Source organism: Taeniopygia guttata, chromosome 2, assembly GCF_048771995.1.
Source record: "Taeniopygia guttata chromosome 2, bTaeGut7.mat, whole genome shotgun sequence".
In the NCBI taxonomy this organism is placed as follows: domain Eukaryota; kingdom Metazoa; phylum Chordata; class Aves; order Passeriformes; family Estrildidae; genus Taeniopygia; species Taeniopygia guttata.
In genome coordinates, this window is record NC_133026.1 from 52125657 (window position 1) to 52142473 (window position 16817).

General features: G+C 40.3%; 1 protein-coding gene across 12 annotated transcripts in view; it reads right to left on the minus strand.

Annotated features, from left to right (window-relative positions):
* Nucleotides 1-16817, minus strand: part of HECW1 (HECT, C2 and WW domain containing E3 ubiquitin protein ligase 1) — a 250824-nt gene that overhangs the window by 35816 nt on the left and 198191 nt on the right. For all 12 annotated transcript variants that reach the window (XM_041714544.2, XM_041714543.2, XM_041714540.2 and 9 more), the window contains 8 exons: nt 16454-16588; nt 10982-11087; nt 10708-10804; nt 8660-8743; nt 7550-7659; nt 5343-5463; nt 3817-3930; nt 922-1074 (listed from right to left, as the gene is read on the minus strand). In XM_041714544.2, coding sequence (XP_041570478.2) covers nt 922-1074; nt 3817-3930; nt 5343-5463; nt 7550-7659; nt 8660-8743; nt 10708-10804; nt 10982-11087; nt 16454-16588 — 920 coding nt within the window. The remainder of the gene's footprint in view (nt 1-921; nt 1075-3816; nt 3931-5342; nt 5464-7549; nt 7660-8659; nt 8744-10707; nt 10805-10981; nt 11088-16453; nt 16589-16817) is intronic.

Below are 16817 nucleotides of genomic sequence, written 5' to 3' on the forward strand. Positions count from 1 at the left end.
GAAGCCAAGCAAAAGAAAATCTGTTCACAAGAATAGAAGAACATGTACTATTTACACTTAAAAAGGGGTTGGAACTGCCTCCCATTTAAAAAAAAAGTATCTCTGAGAGGAGCCAATGAGATTGACAAAGAAAACCATCATAGGAACAAACCCATGTTTGGGCAGCATTTCTTTGACCCAATGAAATCCCACAAGGGACCAAGCGATGCCCAGAGCTCGCAGCCTATGCTTCACTTAACCACATCTGAAACTACCAAAGTGAAAACAACTCCCAAAGACAGACAGATCTGGAGGCAGAAAGAGAAAATGAGGACATCGCAATATGCTTTCAGAACTTTTGATAAAGAAACAAGACCAGAAATTTGTCTGTTTGCACACATACTTAGTAAGCTAAAATATCTGCTCACTCTTCTGGCCTTGCCCCAGACAAGCAGGGACACTCTGTCATGGAAGAAAAGGGAAACTGCTTTCACTGGGCCTTTTTTAAGGCCTGTGATAGGAACAGAGCAGCAATGTGGCTCCCAGAGAACACTATACAGGTTCCAAGTACAATGCTTTGTGATATATAGAAAGGTCACACCGGCTCTTCTTAGAAAGGGACCAAGGAGATGAAGACTGCATTAAGCAAAGCTCTTCTCCCTACCCTTTTTATATTCATACAGAAGTTCACAAACATCAAGTCCCAAATAATACCAGCAGGATATTTTAATAGTAGTACTTCATCACAACTGCTTTTTCAGAGCCTGCTCTTGTATTTATGTTTAGTTCATCTCTTCCTTTTCACAACCTACTCCCCCCACCTCTTCCCAGATTTAGCAATATTTGTATGTACTCTGGTCTAAACTGGGAGCTTTTGTTTTGGTTTTTCATTTTTTTGATTGCTCTGAAACAATTGTTCAGTTCTGCATACAATGTTCTTACCATTCCAGGTGATTTTCAACAAAGGCAGACATGGGGCTGATCTGTACAGTGTAAGTGTCATTGGCTGAGTACTCAAACAGCCCATAATAGGGATTGAAGAGCTCCTGAGACAGAAGGAAAAAGAATTCTCGGGAGGGGCCACTGTAGTCCAACCTGGAAAGAAAAATGTAGAAAAGATAAAATTAGTCTCCTTACCATTTGAGTGGATTTCCTGGGTTTGCCTACATTGGCTGCTGTCTTAGTACAGAGGCCGGTGCAGTCCAGTGTTTCTAACATGAATTATCTCTCCTCTCAAAACTTGATTCCGAGTCCTGAACAAGTTGAAATGCCAAAATTTCACCAATAACCAGGCTGATCTGGGAGGAATTGTAACTGGGACACATGCCTTAAATAGTTTACTTTCCTTTGTCCCAAAAGCTTAGCAAACTGGAGTTACAAGGCTACAAGTAGAGGGGTAGCTTTCTAGTGAGTGGGTTTGAATCTCCTGTAAACACTGGGGTCCACAGACTAGAAAGCCTGGCCTAAAGCAGAAATTGCTCTGACATTCCTACAATGAGATGTACTCAAATCTAATCCCAATGATGCTTTTTTAGCTACAGAAACCATAAGGGCTCATGCTGAACAAGACCAAGTCCCAGCAGAATTGTATCTCTTATGACAGAATGGTGATTCCTAGCTTGTTCCATCCAAGCCCTTCCACTTTTCTGTTATTTTCATGTGGTAAACCTTAAATTGAGCTTTGCTGTTGTATGAATTTGCTCCACAGAGAGCCTCTTTTTTTCCCTTGAATTTTTTACACTCAACTTGGAAAACAAAAGGAGAACAAGACTAAAATTTTTTCCTGAATGCATTAAATGAAAACTGTGGTGGATTTATTAAAAACAGATCATTCTCTAATAATGGTGAGTAGGTTTTCTCAATCTAAAATAAACCTACATGTAGCAATATGAAGAAATGATCTGTAGCCATATATCATGAGTGCCAAAAGATTTTCTGAGGTGGACACTATTCCTTCTACTTAACAACTATAAAGCAAGTAGAAAGTTTTGCAACTGGATCAGAATGGTCTGTACTATGAAGTTATAGAAGCATAAGTGACAGGGGCTGGATCATTCATTTGTACAACTAGAAAGATGGCAAAGGGCAGATGGGCCCATCCTCCTGTGTTTTATATCTGGAGATTCAGTACTTCTCTCTTTGAGGAGCTTTAGCTCTAGGATCATGTGATGACCCAAAAACAACACCCGTAAAAGGGGATGGTAACAAGCCCCCATGTCCCACTAGTGCCAGCCATGGACCAGGTCTGGTTCTATGGACATCAAAGTACTGGGTTAAGCCTGATAATGGCTGGAGTAAAGAGCTACAAACAAGACATGTCTATGTTCAAAACCTCCAACAGGAGACGAGTTATTGCACTTCTGGCCAACACACTAACTCATCATAAAGCCTTTATAGTTCATTTTCAATGGCCTTTTCCTTTGAACTGTGGGAAGCTGTGCCCATACAGCATCACGTGGCCATACAGCAGCAACTCTTCAGTAGGGAATTGGCATCTTGGAGTCCTTCCAGCAGAATGTATATTAGCATTAAGCAGCACAAACCCTAGAGGAATGTATCTTCAGATGTAAATAAATCAGTGAAGAATGAATGAATTTGCACATGAAATTGGTTTGTAATTTCTCCTGAGGACACCGTGCCACACAGAAAACAATATGACTTTGGCCAGTATTAGCATTCCGAAATGCTATTCCAAAAACTTAAACTGAATTGTGCTACATGTTTATGCTTTACTTGCAGGCCAGAGGCAAGATCAGCTGTGAAAGATGACCTCTGTTACACAATATTGAATCCATAGAGAATAAAGAGTGAAAAAAAACCCGGATACTGAGGTCACTGAGTAACTCTGTTACTTCTGTTTCCCACTGGACGTAACCTGTCCTGAGACAAGAGACAGAAGCCCTTCACTTGCCATGACATCTCAGAGCTGAGCGTGTCAGCAGTTGCTGGACATGTTGAGAGTAGCCTTAGGTACTGTCTGAGACCTTTGTAATTTAAATCCTACACACATGGTTTTTGAAAAGAAGAGACTTTACGTGCAAAGCTACTGAAATACAATTTCATGCCTTTGTAATATGGCACACTGGAAATATGCACATAATGGTCTTTCCATTATAAAAGTGTGTGGATTAATCATCCATTACAACACAGCTCTTGAGGTGAGCCAGGGTGGCTTTGAAAGGTTGTGCTTACATTTGAAAACAAAAGGTCAGAGGTTGGCTTTCATCATACAAGAATGGCTCATGGATTGTAAGAGTTGTAGGAAGCTTCCTGAGAAAGGCCTTCTCAAGAAACTTCTATTGCTTTTGGATTCCAACTGTATGAATTAAATTTTAAAGACTAAACAGCATTAATGTTTCTCACTTAAGATGGAAACAAGAAATCCACACATGGATAACAAATGATCATTAGGTGGCATGCAAAGCAAAAATTTTTAAAGCAAAACCAGATCTATTGTGAAGAGTTAGAGTAACAAACTGGAAAAAGGTCTGGTCTCTAACTATAGCCCTAAGACTGATTCAGTGTGTAAATATTGGCCTGTAGTTGAGTTTTCCCTTCCAGCCTGTCAAAATATCTATGGTAAACAAGATGACAATAGATTTAACCACTTAAACTGTCACTTTGAGACATCTAGATGGAAGGTGTTCCAGTAAAATGAAGCATTGTTGTTATTGTTATTTTTAACAAATGTTTAAGTTGGTTAAAATGAATCACTTACTCAGAGGTAAAACAAAACCAAAGAAACATTACATAACAAGAGAGGCTCAGCTTTAGTCAACTTGGCGTTTTGCAACATAACAGCTACTTCAGAACTGAGAGCATTCTGTGGTTCCCTACCCTTCCTCGCCGACAAACGTGACGTAGAGTTTGTTCCGCTGGAGCTCCTTGCGTGAATAGGCCATTACCTGGTTGAAGGTGCCTTCCAGCAAGTGGTCACGCCGTATAATTAACCTGCAAAGGGCGGCGGAAATAAAGATCTGATGATTGAGTCTTGTGTGAGCTTGTGAAGCTGAAGGTAAACAACAGCTGTAAAGAGAGACATTCGTTCCCAGAGAGCTTAATTAAAATAGCATCTGCTGGTGCCTGTGCTACTTGACCATTATGGGTTTCCATTGGCTTTTCTATGTACCTTGAAGGTGAATTCCCTCACAATGGCATGATTAGGTCCAAAGTGCTGCTCCACTGCTAAGACTTTCTGCAATAACCCATATGTACAATTTTATATGGTAGAGATTGTTGTGAGTTTGCTGTGTATACGAAGTCACAGCTTTCAGGAATTGGCCCCAAACACTTCCTGGATTTAATCCAGTGAATGTCCACAGACATACTGCTTCTGTGGCAGGGGAAGTAAAGGGAGTTATCTGCTTCTGTTTACAAAACACATCTTTCGTTCCCTTACTAATCTCTAAAACAACTTAATGAATAGTACTTTTACACACCATCTGTAAAAGAAACCTTTCTTGTTCGTATTTTCATGGACATTTTACAACAGAACTTCTAAAATATATTTTGTGAGTGCCTTGGACCCATTTAGTAGGACACCAAAAAGGGTAACCACCAGCTAGGACTCCTCAGCTCTATAAGATCATTTTGCTGATGACATTTGCCTGGAATAAATTGCTTGGCTTCATACTTTCATTTTTTCCACAACAGATGTCCTTTGGTAGGAAGCCAACCTGAAGCATAAATTCAACCAGATGCCCAGGGAATACCTTAGAAACAGCCCACAGCCTTTGGCAAAGTTGGATAACTAGATTGAGCACAAGTTGGTACAGACTCAAAACCCAGCTAACAAGTTGTATGGAAGGAAACTCCACAATCAAATAAGAGAGAACCCCAAATACATGAAGACTGGCAGAAATCTCTCCAGTTCAAATCCAGGAGGGCTATAAACACAAAGAACTATGGAAAGTTAAACCTGCATGTAGACACTAACTTCTATAGGATCATGTTCTGGTCCTGAGTTACACTGGTATCCTGAGTTATACATATCTACTGATATGTAGATCCAAAGGTTTTGGAGTCATCCCACCATTACAATGATATACCTGTTGTTAATATCTGGTGGGTATTTGCCTGGAAGGATAATCCTCCTACAGGCAACTTATGAATATCCCTGTTAAACAGGCAAGAAATGGGAGTGTAAGAGAATATGAATCTTTAAATAAATAAAACTTCCACACAAAAGCCTCTTGAAGGTCACCCTTTTGCAGGGTATATGAAGATCTTTTTAGATAACCCTGATGGTTATATAAAAAATGCAATCTCCAGGGTGTTTTACACTCTCCATCCCCATCTTCATGGATAATGAATGACAAAAGACAAAGCTGTGTCCTGTTAGACTGAGTGATTTTAATACTTACTTAATTTTTCCTGGACCTTGCCCATACCCTTTGGCTTCAAGTTTTCGATAGAAATTGCGGAGCTTGGCTTCAAAGTCCCTCCTGTATGGAGAAGGTGCTCTTGCACTTGCTCGCTGCAGCCCTGGAGGGAAAATAAACAGCATTCCAAGGTGTAAGGGGCTTGACATTCTTCCAAATCATGCAGCTGATGTTTCCACACAGAACCGGTTAATAAATGTGTTAGGAACTTTTTGTAGGTATACTAGTGCACTCTGTTATTTTTGCTCTTTCTGGCATCAATAGAGTTGTAACTTCCTGTAATTCAGTGCTTGCAAAGAACTTCCAGGGACTGTGTCCTCTTCACTAAAAGTATTGTTAAGTTCACCTTGTGTGTACCTTTGTGTTGTCTCTGCCTTTAACTGTGATTGAATGGAAACTGAAGGATCAGAAAGGCATGAGAAAGACTAACATGCATATCTGCCTCTCATGGTCAGTGGCATTTAGGTTTTCTTTCCCTTTTGCAATTTTAAGAGATCTCTCTCCTGTGCAATGTATAGGAGATCTCCCTACTTGGCAGGATTAAACCTCTGAAACTCAGAGCAATGCTTCTCACTGGAGCCTAGCAGCCCAGCCAAGCTGGGAGTCAGGTTTCCCTGTGTTAATCCGACTGTATATTAAACACTTCCAACTATCAACACAAAACCCTCTGTGGCATCAAGAAGGATTTCTGTCAGCAAGAAATGCTACATTTCCCTATTATGATTCACACATAACAGCAGATTTTTCAGCAATTTGGAATCTGTTTTGTTTTGAAGGGGGCATTCTCAAAGTAGGTGATTATTCTTTTTGTATAAACAACTGCCATGACATAAAAGGCCAAATAATGGATTAATGAAATCCCATTTACCTATCTCATTGCAAAAGACAATTAAAAACAGCCCTTTTATGAGAAATCTGGCAGCAAATGCTCCACGGGAAAGAAAAAAAAAGCCCATCACATTTAGTGGGAGCCAAAAGTATCATGGCTGCCACGAGGGAAGGACATTACTGTCTCTGCTGGTAAAACAGAAAGGTGTATTTACATGAAGTGCAAAGAGAATCCCTTGCAACACTTCTTTCTTCTGTCAGCCTTTTGTTTTCCTCCAGGACATAAGAGAAGGGCTGCTCTCAATTATCTTATCCAGGACAGAAATTAGCAAGAAGAGAGTGCTGCTGGAAGTGAGTATTTGCCCTTGTGTTTTCACAAGAACAGTCTCCTATGTAACATTTGTGCCATATCCTTGGATTCTTTTCCTGAAAAAGACTTGCTTATGACATATCGTGATGTAGACAAGGGGAATTTGTACTCACAATGGTGTTAAAACTCATTAATGAAAATAGGACATTCTGACAAAACATTGCTCTCCTGTAGAGAAGGGTTTAGCATTTCACTTCTTCACATCAAAAAACCTTTCTATTTTTGGCAGCCACATCAAGACTTGAACTTCTCCATTAATTTTGTTCAAAATCAGATAATTCAAATGCATTCTCAAAAAGCTCAGCCAAAAATAGATTTCTTCAGATCACATTTCTGTTGATTCTTTCAAAATGGCCACTGTACACAGCCACACAGTGAGACTGCAGTGGGGGTTGTGTCTCTTGGCAAAAGGGAGACATTAGCTTCTCAAATTTCTATAGCATAAACAATAACTACAGAGACATAGCACAGCTGGAAATGACCTTCTCAGACAGCATGTCTTTCTGGAAAATATGTTTCCTGTCGAATGTAAGTTAATGGGTTCAGCACAGGAGGTCAGGCTAGATGATGAAGATGATCCCCTCAGGTCTCAAAATATATGTGTCTTGGGAAGAAGAGAAGTTTTTGGAACATTGAGTGGAGGAGACTGAACTTTACAGGGGTACTGGAAGTGCTGCAGCACACCTTCAGTTTGGAAGTGCTCTTGGCTGCTGTCACGTAAAATTAATGTGCTTCCATGTCAGTGACTTATGCTTGGACTACACCACTCTCTTATCCTAATCCTTTCCAACTATATAAAAAGGTATGTATCAATAGATACATAGCAGCACTGGAAACTGATCTAGCAAAAAAAGCAGCTGGGATCAGATTCAGAGTGGGCACTGGAATTAGCAGGCTGACAGCTGATGCTAGCTCTGAATCTGCTCTTTTCTATTTATTAGAAGAAACACCACAAATGCAAGATTTTGTTCTAATTTCCTCATCGCCTTACCTGGAGAGTTTTGGGGTGATGAACAGGGTGAGCAGCGAGGAGAAAAACTGTAACCCGGATGGAAGGCAGCCTGCAGTGGTATGTAGGACATGATATCCTCTTCAAAAAGGCTGCATGCAAAAAGTCATAGGGAGAGATTGAGTTCACATTCATCATATGAAGGAATGTAAATACGCAGTATGGTGTAAGTTCATTGTGTCAGATATTTGGGTGCATCTCTGAATGCATGGATTCAAAAAATCCATAGGCTTCCCAAAGACAACCTGGTCATTAGCAATGAAGAACAAAATGAATTTTAATAGATGTTTCATGCTAACATGGTAGCTCAGCCACTGATGGAGAGCAAAGATGTGAGGCTACGTAGGAAACAGAAACACCTTCAACACATGAGCAGAGAGAAGTAAAGAGGCACACTCTGTCTCCCAGGCTGTTTTACTTGGGCCATTTTCAAGTAGTTCAGTGCTTTGACTGCTTGAATTGAAATGATGGGAATAAGTTGTAAACTTTTTGCATTAGGCAGTGCTATTACAGCACACCAACCCCATCTGCATAATGCAGCATTTCCCATCTCAGACCAAGACAATAAAATAAGTTCTTAGCTGCACTGAAGAGAAGTAGGACCTAAAGACCAAGCTGTCTGGTTCCAGTACAAACTGAAGCCTTATAGTCTTTACCCAAACAATGCTCACTGCACTGGACATTCAGGTTTCATGCATGTGTGGCAGCACTGCTGCAGTAAAATTATCAATTTCATGAGCAGTTAAATTATTGTAGTGAGAAAGACAAGGGATATTTTTCCTCTCTTTTTTGTTTTTTCTTTCTTTAAAAAACAAGATTTTTTTCCATAAAAGGAAACATTTTGACCTGATTCTTTTTTATCTGCTACTTGATGGTAGCAGCCATTCTGACTGAGCTGGCTGCATTTACTGTACTGATGTAGGCTGCCCTCCAGGAAGTAAAAAATTGACAGATACGCTCTGGCTGAATCATTTTGGATGGCTATCAGTATGACCTGATTTAACAAAATCTTTTCAATTATGCTGAGAAAGAGCCAGATAGTTTCTCTGGTACTGTAAGTAATGACATTATGCTATTGATCAAATTGATTACCTCAGCAGAATTACTAAATCTGCATCACACGACAACTTTTCAAGCCCATGTGTACCCTCTGTCCGAATGTAATGGATCTTCTCCCTGAAACATAAGTGATATTATGGAGAGGAGAAGAAAAAAAAATACAAAACCAGAAAAAAAACCATGCAATTTTCATGGCTTGAGCCATGCATAGAGTAGTTACTCTCTGGTATTTTGCCAGTTCCTGTTTATCTCCTTATAAAAATGGCAAATATCCTGTATGCCTGATTCATTTTCTCATCTTCCTAATAAACTTGCAAAAAAAATGCTGTCTCTATCACTCAGTTTACTGATCCAAAGGAAAGAGATTTTATTACCTATTTTAGAGAACAGAATGATTCTTAGTCCTTCAGTTTCATGTGTACATTTCAGGTGACCAACTGCAGATTTTTTGTGTAAGCCTACAACTAACATAGCACCTTTTGTTAAAAGAATTTGCAGTAATATCACCTCCTTTCCCTCTGTCAGTTCCATCTGGAAAATAACACTCTAACATATACTTGATATGAATTAATCACATAGAGGTTATACAGTGTTACATATTAATTAATCAGACAGAGGTTATACACATGTTACACGTGTTGCATGTGTAAAATCATACTTTTGTTAATAAAAACTGGGAAACATAGGATAGGATCCTATCAGCAGATTATGATCATGGAAGATAGACATTTTCCCAGCCTATCGGTGTGTTTCTAAAGCATTGCATTGTCCAAATATTTTTATTCTAGTATTAAGTCAAAATATTATACCTCAAGTCAAGGATGTGCTCTAGAACCTTGTAATCAAGGTCCATAAAAGACGAACTTTGCATCCTAGGAGTTTGCTTAACACCTGCTGCATGAGCATTAGACAGTAGCTTGGATAACTCCTGGCCCAAGGGAAAATCAGCAATGACCTGGAGGCAAAAGGCTCAATATCCTGTTACAAATCTCATTATGCACTGGCTAAGCTGTCTAGTCCCTATCACTGGTCAATTTTGTTCTCTGCTCAGGAGATAAATGCATTATCTGTTCTGTGGGAAATAAAAATTCAAGTTACAGCTGAGAAAAAAAAAATAGTCTGGAATAATTTGATGGTGAAGATAAAAATTTCTCAGTTACAGAAATGTACATCTTGAATACTGAGAGTATTTTTCATTCTATTTCTCATTTTATTTGCATGTATCAATTCCTCTAGAAGGAAATCTAATCCTTACACCCAAAAAAAAAATTTGTCTGGCCCTCAGAGGTAAGTGAGGAGTCAGTAAGGCTACAAGCAGCAAGCACACTGCAGGAATTTGTAAGTCCTCTCCTCCTTCAGCACCCCTGCAGCCACACCTCTAATTGCACAGTACAGCCTAAACTCTTGGTCAAACTCTCAGCTGGCAAATATGGGCATCGCTGACATTGATTAACAGCAGCTTAAGTTCTTTACCAAAATCAGTTAATTCAAACTTTGGAATTCAAATTAGTTTAAGTTATAATGGTGATTGTTTCTGTTTTTTTCTGTTTTTAAACCATCTAATAGGAAAGGAATGGGCTTAAGAAAAAAAAGACACAATATAACTACCTTGGAAATTACCACCGTTAAGTCAAGTTAGAAAGATTAAGACAAGAGTACAATCCACTTCATAATAATGCTCCTATTTCTTTATAAAATCTAGGGCGACTACATCCATGACAGGAGTGCAAATCCAACCATGAAGCAAAATCCTGGTTCTGCTGGACTTATTAGGGTTTTGCTGCTGACTTCCATCCAGAAACTCTTTTAACTCTATCTTCTGAAAAGCAAAGAGGTAATTGCAGGTGAAGGCAGAGTTTCTGCTCACTATTTGCCCATATTTATTTTATTTCTTGGATGTCTATGGAAAGTAACTATAGTAACCACATGGATTCTAGTGCTTCCCATCTACTCTTTAATGGTGACAGTGCCATAGGAGCTCCAAGTTCATTTTTTGTACTACAGTTACTAGAATTTGTTTTTTTCCACTACAAAAAGCGCTTCCTGGAAGTAGGGCACAGCAGTCTGGAGAAGAACGGTACCTGAGTGCATGGTTTCTGGCCAAGCTGGGTTGACGCTCCTGCAGCATCTCAAAAATGTTGGGTTGGCGTAGAAATGCAACAATCTTGTCATTGTAAGCTGGAAAAGGTAAATCAAACCAGAGGCTTTATTTACCATGTCACAGAACTCTGCAGGGGCACACTGCACTGCCAGTGAGGCACAGGGAAACATGAGGCAGCACATACAGCTGATGAGAAGTCCTAAAACCTACCTTTGTGAGCACTGCTTTGAGAAGAAAAAAAAAACTTGGCTTACCCAGAGGTAATGCCTCGTGATGGTGCTGGTTTCGAATAGCTGTTACAAGACTATTGCCTGGTCTGGCCAACAGAGTAACTCCTCTGTTTCGAGAGACTTCAGAGGCCTACAACATCAGAGAAAAGGAAAAGAATGATCAAAACTGACCACCCGTAGCTCATCAGTCAGTTGAAAGATTTGTCATATTTACTTCTGTAACCTTCAGAATGGTCCATGGTGCTGACTGAAGGACAGAAAGCATGCATGAAAATGATGGCTTTATACTTGAGTCACCTTAAAAAAGGCAAGTAATTCTGTGCTTCCAAATGAAGGTATGCCATTATCCATAGCTATCCCACCTCCTCAGTGCTGTAGGCACCAAAATATAGAAGTGAATGCACTTTAATGTAGGTATTGTAGTGATGGACTTCTCTGGTTCAATGAAAATAAAATCTCTGTAGTATCACACTACATACTCTGTAGTATCAAACATGTCTTGTTTTAGCATAACTGCATTACTTCAAGGATTTACAGCAATGCTTTTGAAAAGAGAAAAAACCCACAATGCTGCAATGTTCATTCAGTGTTGCTGAAGAGAAATTTAATAGTGGAAATAACATGAGGAATGTCTACCTATGTAGATCACAACACAAAAAAGGCTGTATCATCCCAGAAGGCTGCCTCACTTGCATAACCAGAAATTGGATTGCATACACTGAAAAGAAGAACATAATCCAAAGATCTGATAAACGGAGTAGTAAGAAGGAAATTTTTCACTGCCCCTTAACTGAGGCCCTTAAAGAAAGCCACTCTTCTAAATACACTACCAAGTGAAGGGAATAATGTCAGAAAGTCAGAGTCCTTAAAAGGTGGGAGAACACCTCAATATGAGGATATTAAAAGGCAAACAATGATATCTGGCAATGTTTTCATTAAGGCATTACTTGCTGGGTAATTTTTTGGAGATTTGTGAAAGTTGAGGGGAACCCACCTATCTCATGTTTTCCTGCAGAATATGGTCACAGTGAGGCCAAGAGAGGAATCATAGAATGGTATGGGTTGGAAGGGACTTGAAAGATCATCTAGCTACAACACCCCTGCTACAGGCAGGGACACCTTCCACTAAACCAGGTTGCTAGGTTTTTTCCTGTGTTGCCAGAGAAAAATAGTTTGGAGGTGTAAATGTGCAAAGACCAAACACAGCATGAGCAATTCCTAGGGATGGTGATGAAGAGAATTACATCACCAGTTTATTGAAGTGTTCAAAACCAACCTGGTCTTAAAACACTTCCAGGCATGGAGCAGCTTCACAGCTTCCATAGTATCTCTGGGCAATCTGTTCCAGTGCTTCACCACCCTCACAGTAAAGATTTTTTTCCTAATATCTGATCTCAACTTACCCGCTTTCAGTTTAAAGACATTCCTCCTTGTCCTGTGATTACAGTGTGAGGCTGTATTGGGACAAGATGCATTAGGAATTCCAACTTCCACTCCACTGGGCTAATAGGTGCTCCTTTTTCACTGCACAAATTATAGCATTTGGCAACCACTTCAGGAAGAAATCGCCCCAACTTCAATATTTTAAATGCTTAGCTCTGCATCCAAGCAAACAGTGCCAACCCATTTTCAGTGGTACAGCCAAAAGCCAAATCTTCCAACTGGATAGACACAAAAACTGGGAAGCTAAATGTGCCTGGCAAGCTGCCTTTTGGAACCCATAAAGCTTAAAATGTTTACATGTAACAAGATACCAGTCAATGCACTTGATACATGTCAACACGCAGGTTAAACAATAAAGTTCTTAACTATTCTAACCAAGCACACTGTAATTTAAAACACAAAGCTGCTGTGCAAGTGCATGGTGAATGTTTTGCTTCATCATCCAGTTAGGATTTCGCTTGTACCCTTTCACTGGCTTTGTCTCCTCTTCACATGCCCACAGGCTAACTCACAAGGAAAGTTTAGATCAGGCTTAGGCAGCTTCTCCCCTGTGACCCAGGCATCCACCCCAGCAATCTCTCTGTGGCCTTTACAGCATTCATTCTATGCTATGGCACAGGGGGGAACCTTAGGTGCAAGAGGTGCCCTGTGATGCACTGCCACAGTGGGCACGAGGCCCGTGTGGGAGCAGCCATTTCTTGGGCTGATTGTCGGCAGCACACACTGGCCCGTGACCAGCTGTACCAGTTAGGATGTGTGGGAGGGTGCTAACTCTTTGTTGGGCTCAGCTTCTTCGCTTCCAGGGAGCGCTGGAGCTAAGTAAGGATACCTATTCCTCAGGTCCTTGCAGAACAGACTTGAAAAAGAATGCGGATAGTGTCTGAGCCTGCTTTTAAGGGTGATCGCTGACTCATCCTTGACAAAAACAAATCCCATGCCCTTGCTGCTACACATAATTTTACTGACCAGAAGACAGAAAGGGGAAAGGGAGGAATAACAGAGGAGTTAAACACATATCTTCCATGAAAATTAGGGCCAGGTGTTGTTTGCTCATCACTTGGGAACTTCATGGTACTTCTTCCCAGCCTGGGCCTGGCTACTCTTGCTCTTGTCACCATTCCTGTTGGTTAGCTTTCCAGTGCCTGGACATATTTCTCCTGGAGCAAGAATTTTGGAAGGAAATGTGCATTGTGTCTGTGAAAAGAAACTTTTGCTCCCTTCTTCCCATCTTCCCAGTTCTGGTTTAACAGATAAAGTCATCTAGATTGTAAGAGTCCAGTTCTGCACACACCTCAATAAACTGGTGATGTAATTCTCTTCATCACCATCCCTAGGAATTGCTCATGCTGTGTTTGGTCTTTGCACATTTACACCTCCAAACTATTTTTCTCTGGCAACACAGGAAAATTCCCAGTCCTCTAATTAACTTCCATTCTGCTAACAATTCTCTTTCCTCTCGTAGCTAATAGAGTACAATTGATTGCTCCAATTCAGTGTTCAGTCACAATCGTCTTGTCTACTTTAACTTTCTAATTGAATAATTAAATTTTGATTAGCACATTATTCTCTAATAAAAAATAGTGACCCCTCCAATGATTTAGTGACCTTGTTCATGTAGTGCAGAGTAATTGACAGATTTATGTCAGGTTTTGACAGCTTTGATATTGACACTGGGATGTTGCAGAGTGGAGAGTCCAAATTACCAGAGGAGCCTTTCAAGATGTAATACATTTTCCTGGGTTTTATATTGCTGCTGGATTTCAGAGGCCCATTTGAATCCTGCTTTTTGCAGTTTGAATTGGTAAGGAGATTTATACACTGACATATTCTAGCGCCTTCTCTGCGCTTCTTGTTAACCAGCACTTCTTGCCTCTCCATTGTGGATGCCTGCTTTCTTCCTCTTGCTGTCTTTAAAATCTCTACCCTGTAATCATGGATGTTGATTTTCACTGCAGAGGGGAAGTTCTTTAGAGGGAATGGAAAGTGCTTACAAACTGTTCTGTTTCTAGCAGTGGCAGAAGGACATGAATCACTTAGTGACCTATAATTTAGTTACTGATGGCCACTATAGCTATCTGACCTTTTCTTCCAAAAATTAGGTAACTAAGAGTAACAACAACCCCCTTTCTCCTGTAAAATATTGATAACCCTTAAATAAGTGCTTAATAAAGAACCTATAGCTTTTTTTTTTTTCAAATTAATATATAATACCATTTAATATCAGTAATCTACATAGAACAATCGAAGTTTTTCCAGAGGTCCTTTATTTCATTACCCTGGCTCTTTTCTGTGCCCACTCTGGCAACCACAACTTCGCTATTGATGTCCTTCAGGCTCCTTGGACACATGTACGTAATATTGAAAACTGGTGAGTTGTCTTTCGTGGTTCTCCATACTGTCCTGGTGACAGCTTCCAGAGGCCACACCATCTGCTCAGCAAAGAAACCAGCAAGACTGCAGACAGATGACACATGGCCAGGACAAAGCCCCATGTGTGAGTCTACAGACATGATTTATAGGCCGAAGAACACCCAAATGCACTTGGAGGAAATGGCATTGAACATGAGGCTCTTAATAAATGGACTGAGCTGCAAAGGGTTGAGTATTTTCCTTGTAAATGAGGGACTTTTAGGCACCAATCCAAAGTCCTTGGAAATCAATGGGAGTCCTTCCAGTGGAGCAGCAGACATTTCCAAATGGGAAGCTACTTGACTACAGTAAAGAAGTTTGACTATGACATGGGCATAGAAGCACTGTGGGACCTGGGCCACCAAGACTGGGAGATGACTATTTCATTGGCTGATCATGCAGAACAATGGCCTCAAAGAACAGTTTTTGATTTCCCTAGATAATCATTACTCAAAAGTATTCAATACTTTTGACTCCCTAGCCGTTATTGGGGTTTTTTTTGGTTTACTGCATATTGCTCTATGCCAGGCTTGCCAGTGCTTGCAAAACCAAGTGTATTTTTTGTGCTAGATCATCTGAGTTGCTCAGTGGTGTTTCTATCCCTGACATGGTGAATGTGCAAGCAAGCCTCAGACAAGCATGGACTCAAGCAAGAATCACAGTGCAGGTGGCTATCACAGTCATGCCAGTAATTCAATCACAGCAGCAGCACTAAACTGAAGGCTGCCGGCAGAGGGAAGTTGCTAAGCTGGTGGGAAGATATGACTGAAACAGATCCATTGATACACTTCTATCTTCAGAAAATATGGTGCTGTATTCACTCAATACAGAGAAGACATGCCCAAGCTACTCATGCCTTGTTTGCCTTTGGTCCTGAAGAGCTGACCTCACACTCTGTTCAGCTCCTAATCCCAACCCACCTGACAGTGAAAGGTATTCAAACTGGTCCGGCTGCAATAAATTTTGATGCTAATTTCACAAGAATTTCTGTGAATATTTTTGTGGAAGAGAAAGATCCTTTCACCATACTTCATCTCTAGTTATATTCAGCAACAATCTTTACAAATGTTCAACTGTATGGATTTGCTATATGAAGAATCTGATTGCTGGTACTTTTTCCTACTTAAATCTACAATGCAAACACAGTATGCTTCTTTCAATCCTGTCTATGGCCCTCAGTGATAAAAATCATCCCCATGATATATAGGAAAAATATTTAATGTGACTGAAAGCTGGGAAAGCAAATCTCAGCATACATTACTGCACAACTTCTAGGCAGTCTATCTTTTCAGAGCACAGTGTCACAGTGGGGAATGAAGAAACATATGAGGTATCAGGCTACAAAAAAAATAATGAATAACTTAAGTAAAGCCAGGCCAGGATGCCAAATATGGATTCTTCTTTTTAAATCTATTCTGTTATCACTGCAGTTATGCTTTACTTGCTTATTATTTTATTCTGAAAGCCATCAAAATATAAACCAGCAAGCTCTTTCCTTCAGAAAGATAAAAAAATCTCTTACTGTGTTTGGAAGATAGACATTAGCAAGAAAGTCTGTTTCAATATTTTTAAAATATAAGAAGTTCTTATAATTCTAGAGAAGACTGCTGTCAAAAGCTCGTGAGTAGATATGAGCACAGTTACCTCTCCAGCGCTGTAGCTACGAAGTCGCTGCAGATGTTGCCGGTGAGTCAGATGATTTGGGAGGCGCCCATTCTGCAGCGGGATCCTGGGATCGATGAAGGTGGTAGCTCGGCTATTGTGGTCAACAAAGAAAGACTGAAACACAAAGGAACAATGGTTTCTTTAATAAGAAGACTGCCAACCCTGTGATGGTATCGCGGGAATGCAGCAGGAAAACCACTGGCAACTGTACGTGGGAAGTACCTTGGATAAGTACAGCCCATGGAAGGCACCTGCAAACAACAGAACCGGCCTACTCAAAGCTAGAACAGCTCTTAGAAAATATCTGAAGCTGTGTAGACCAAAATAATGTACAATGGCCATG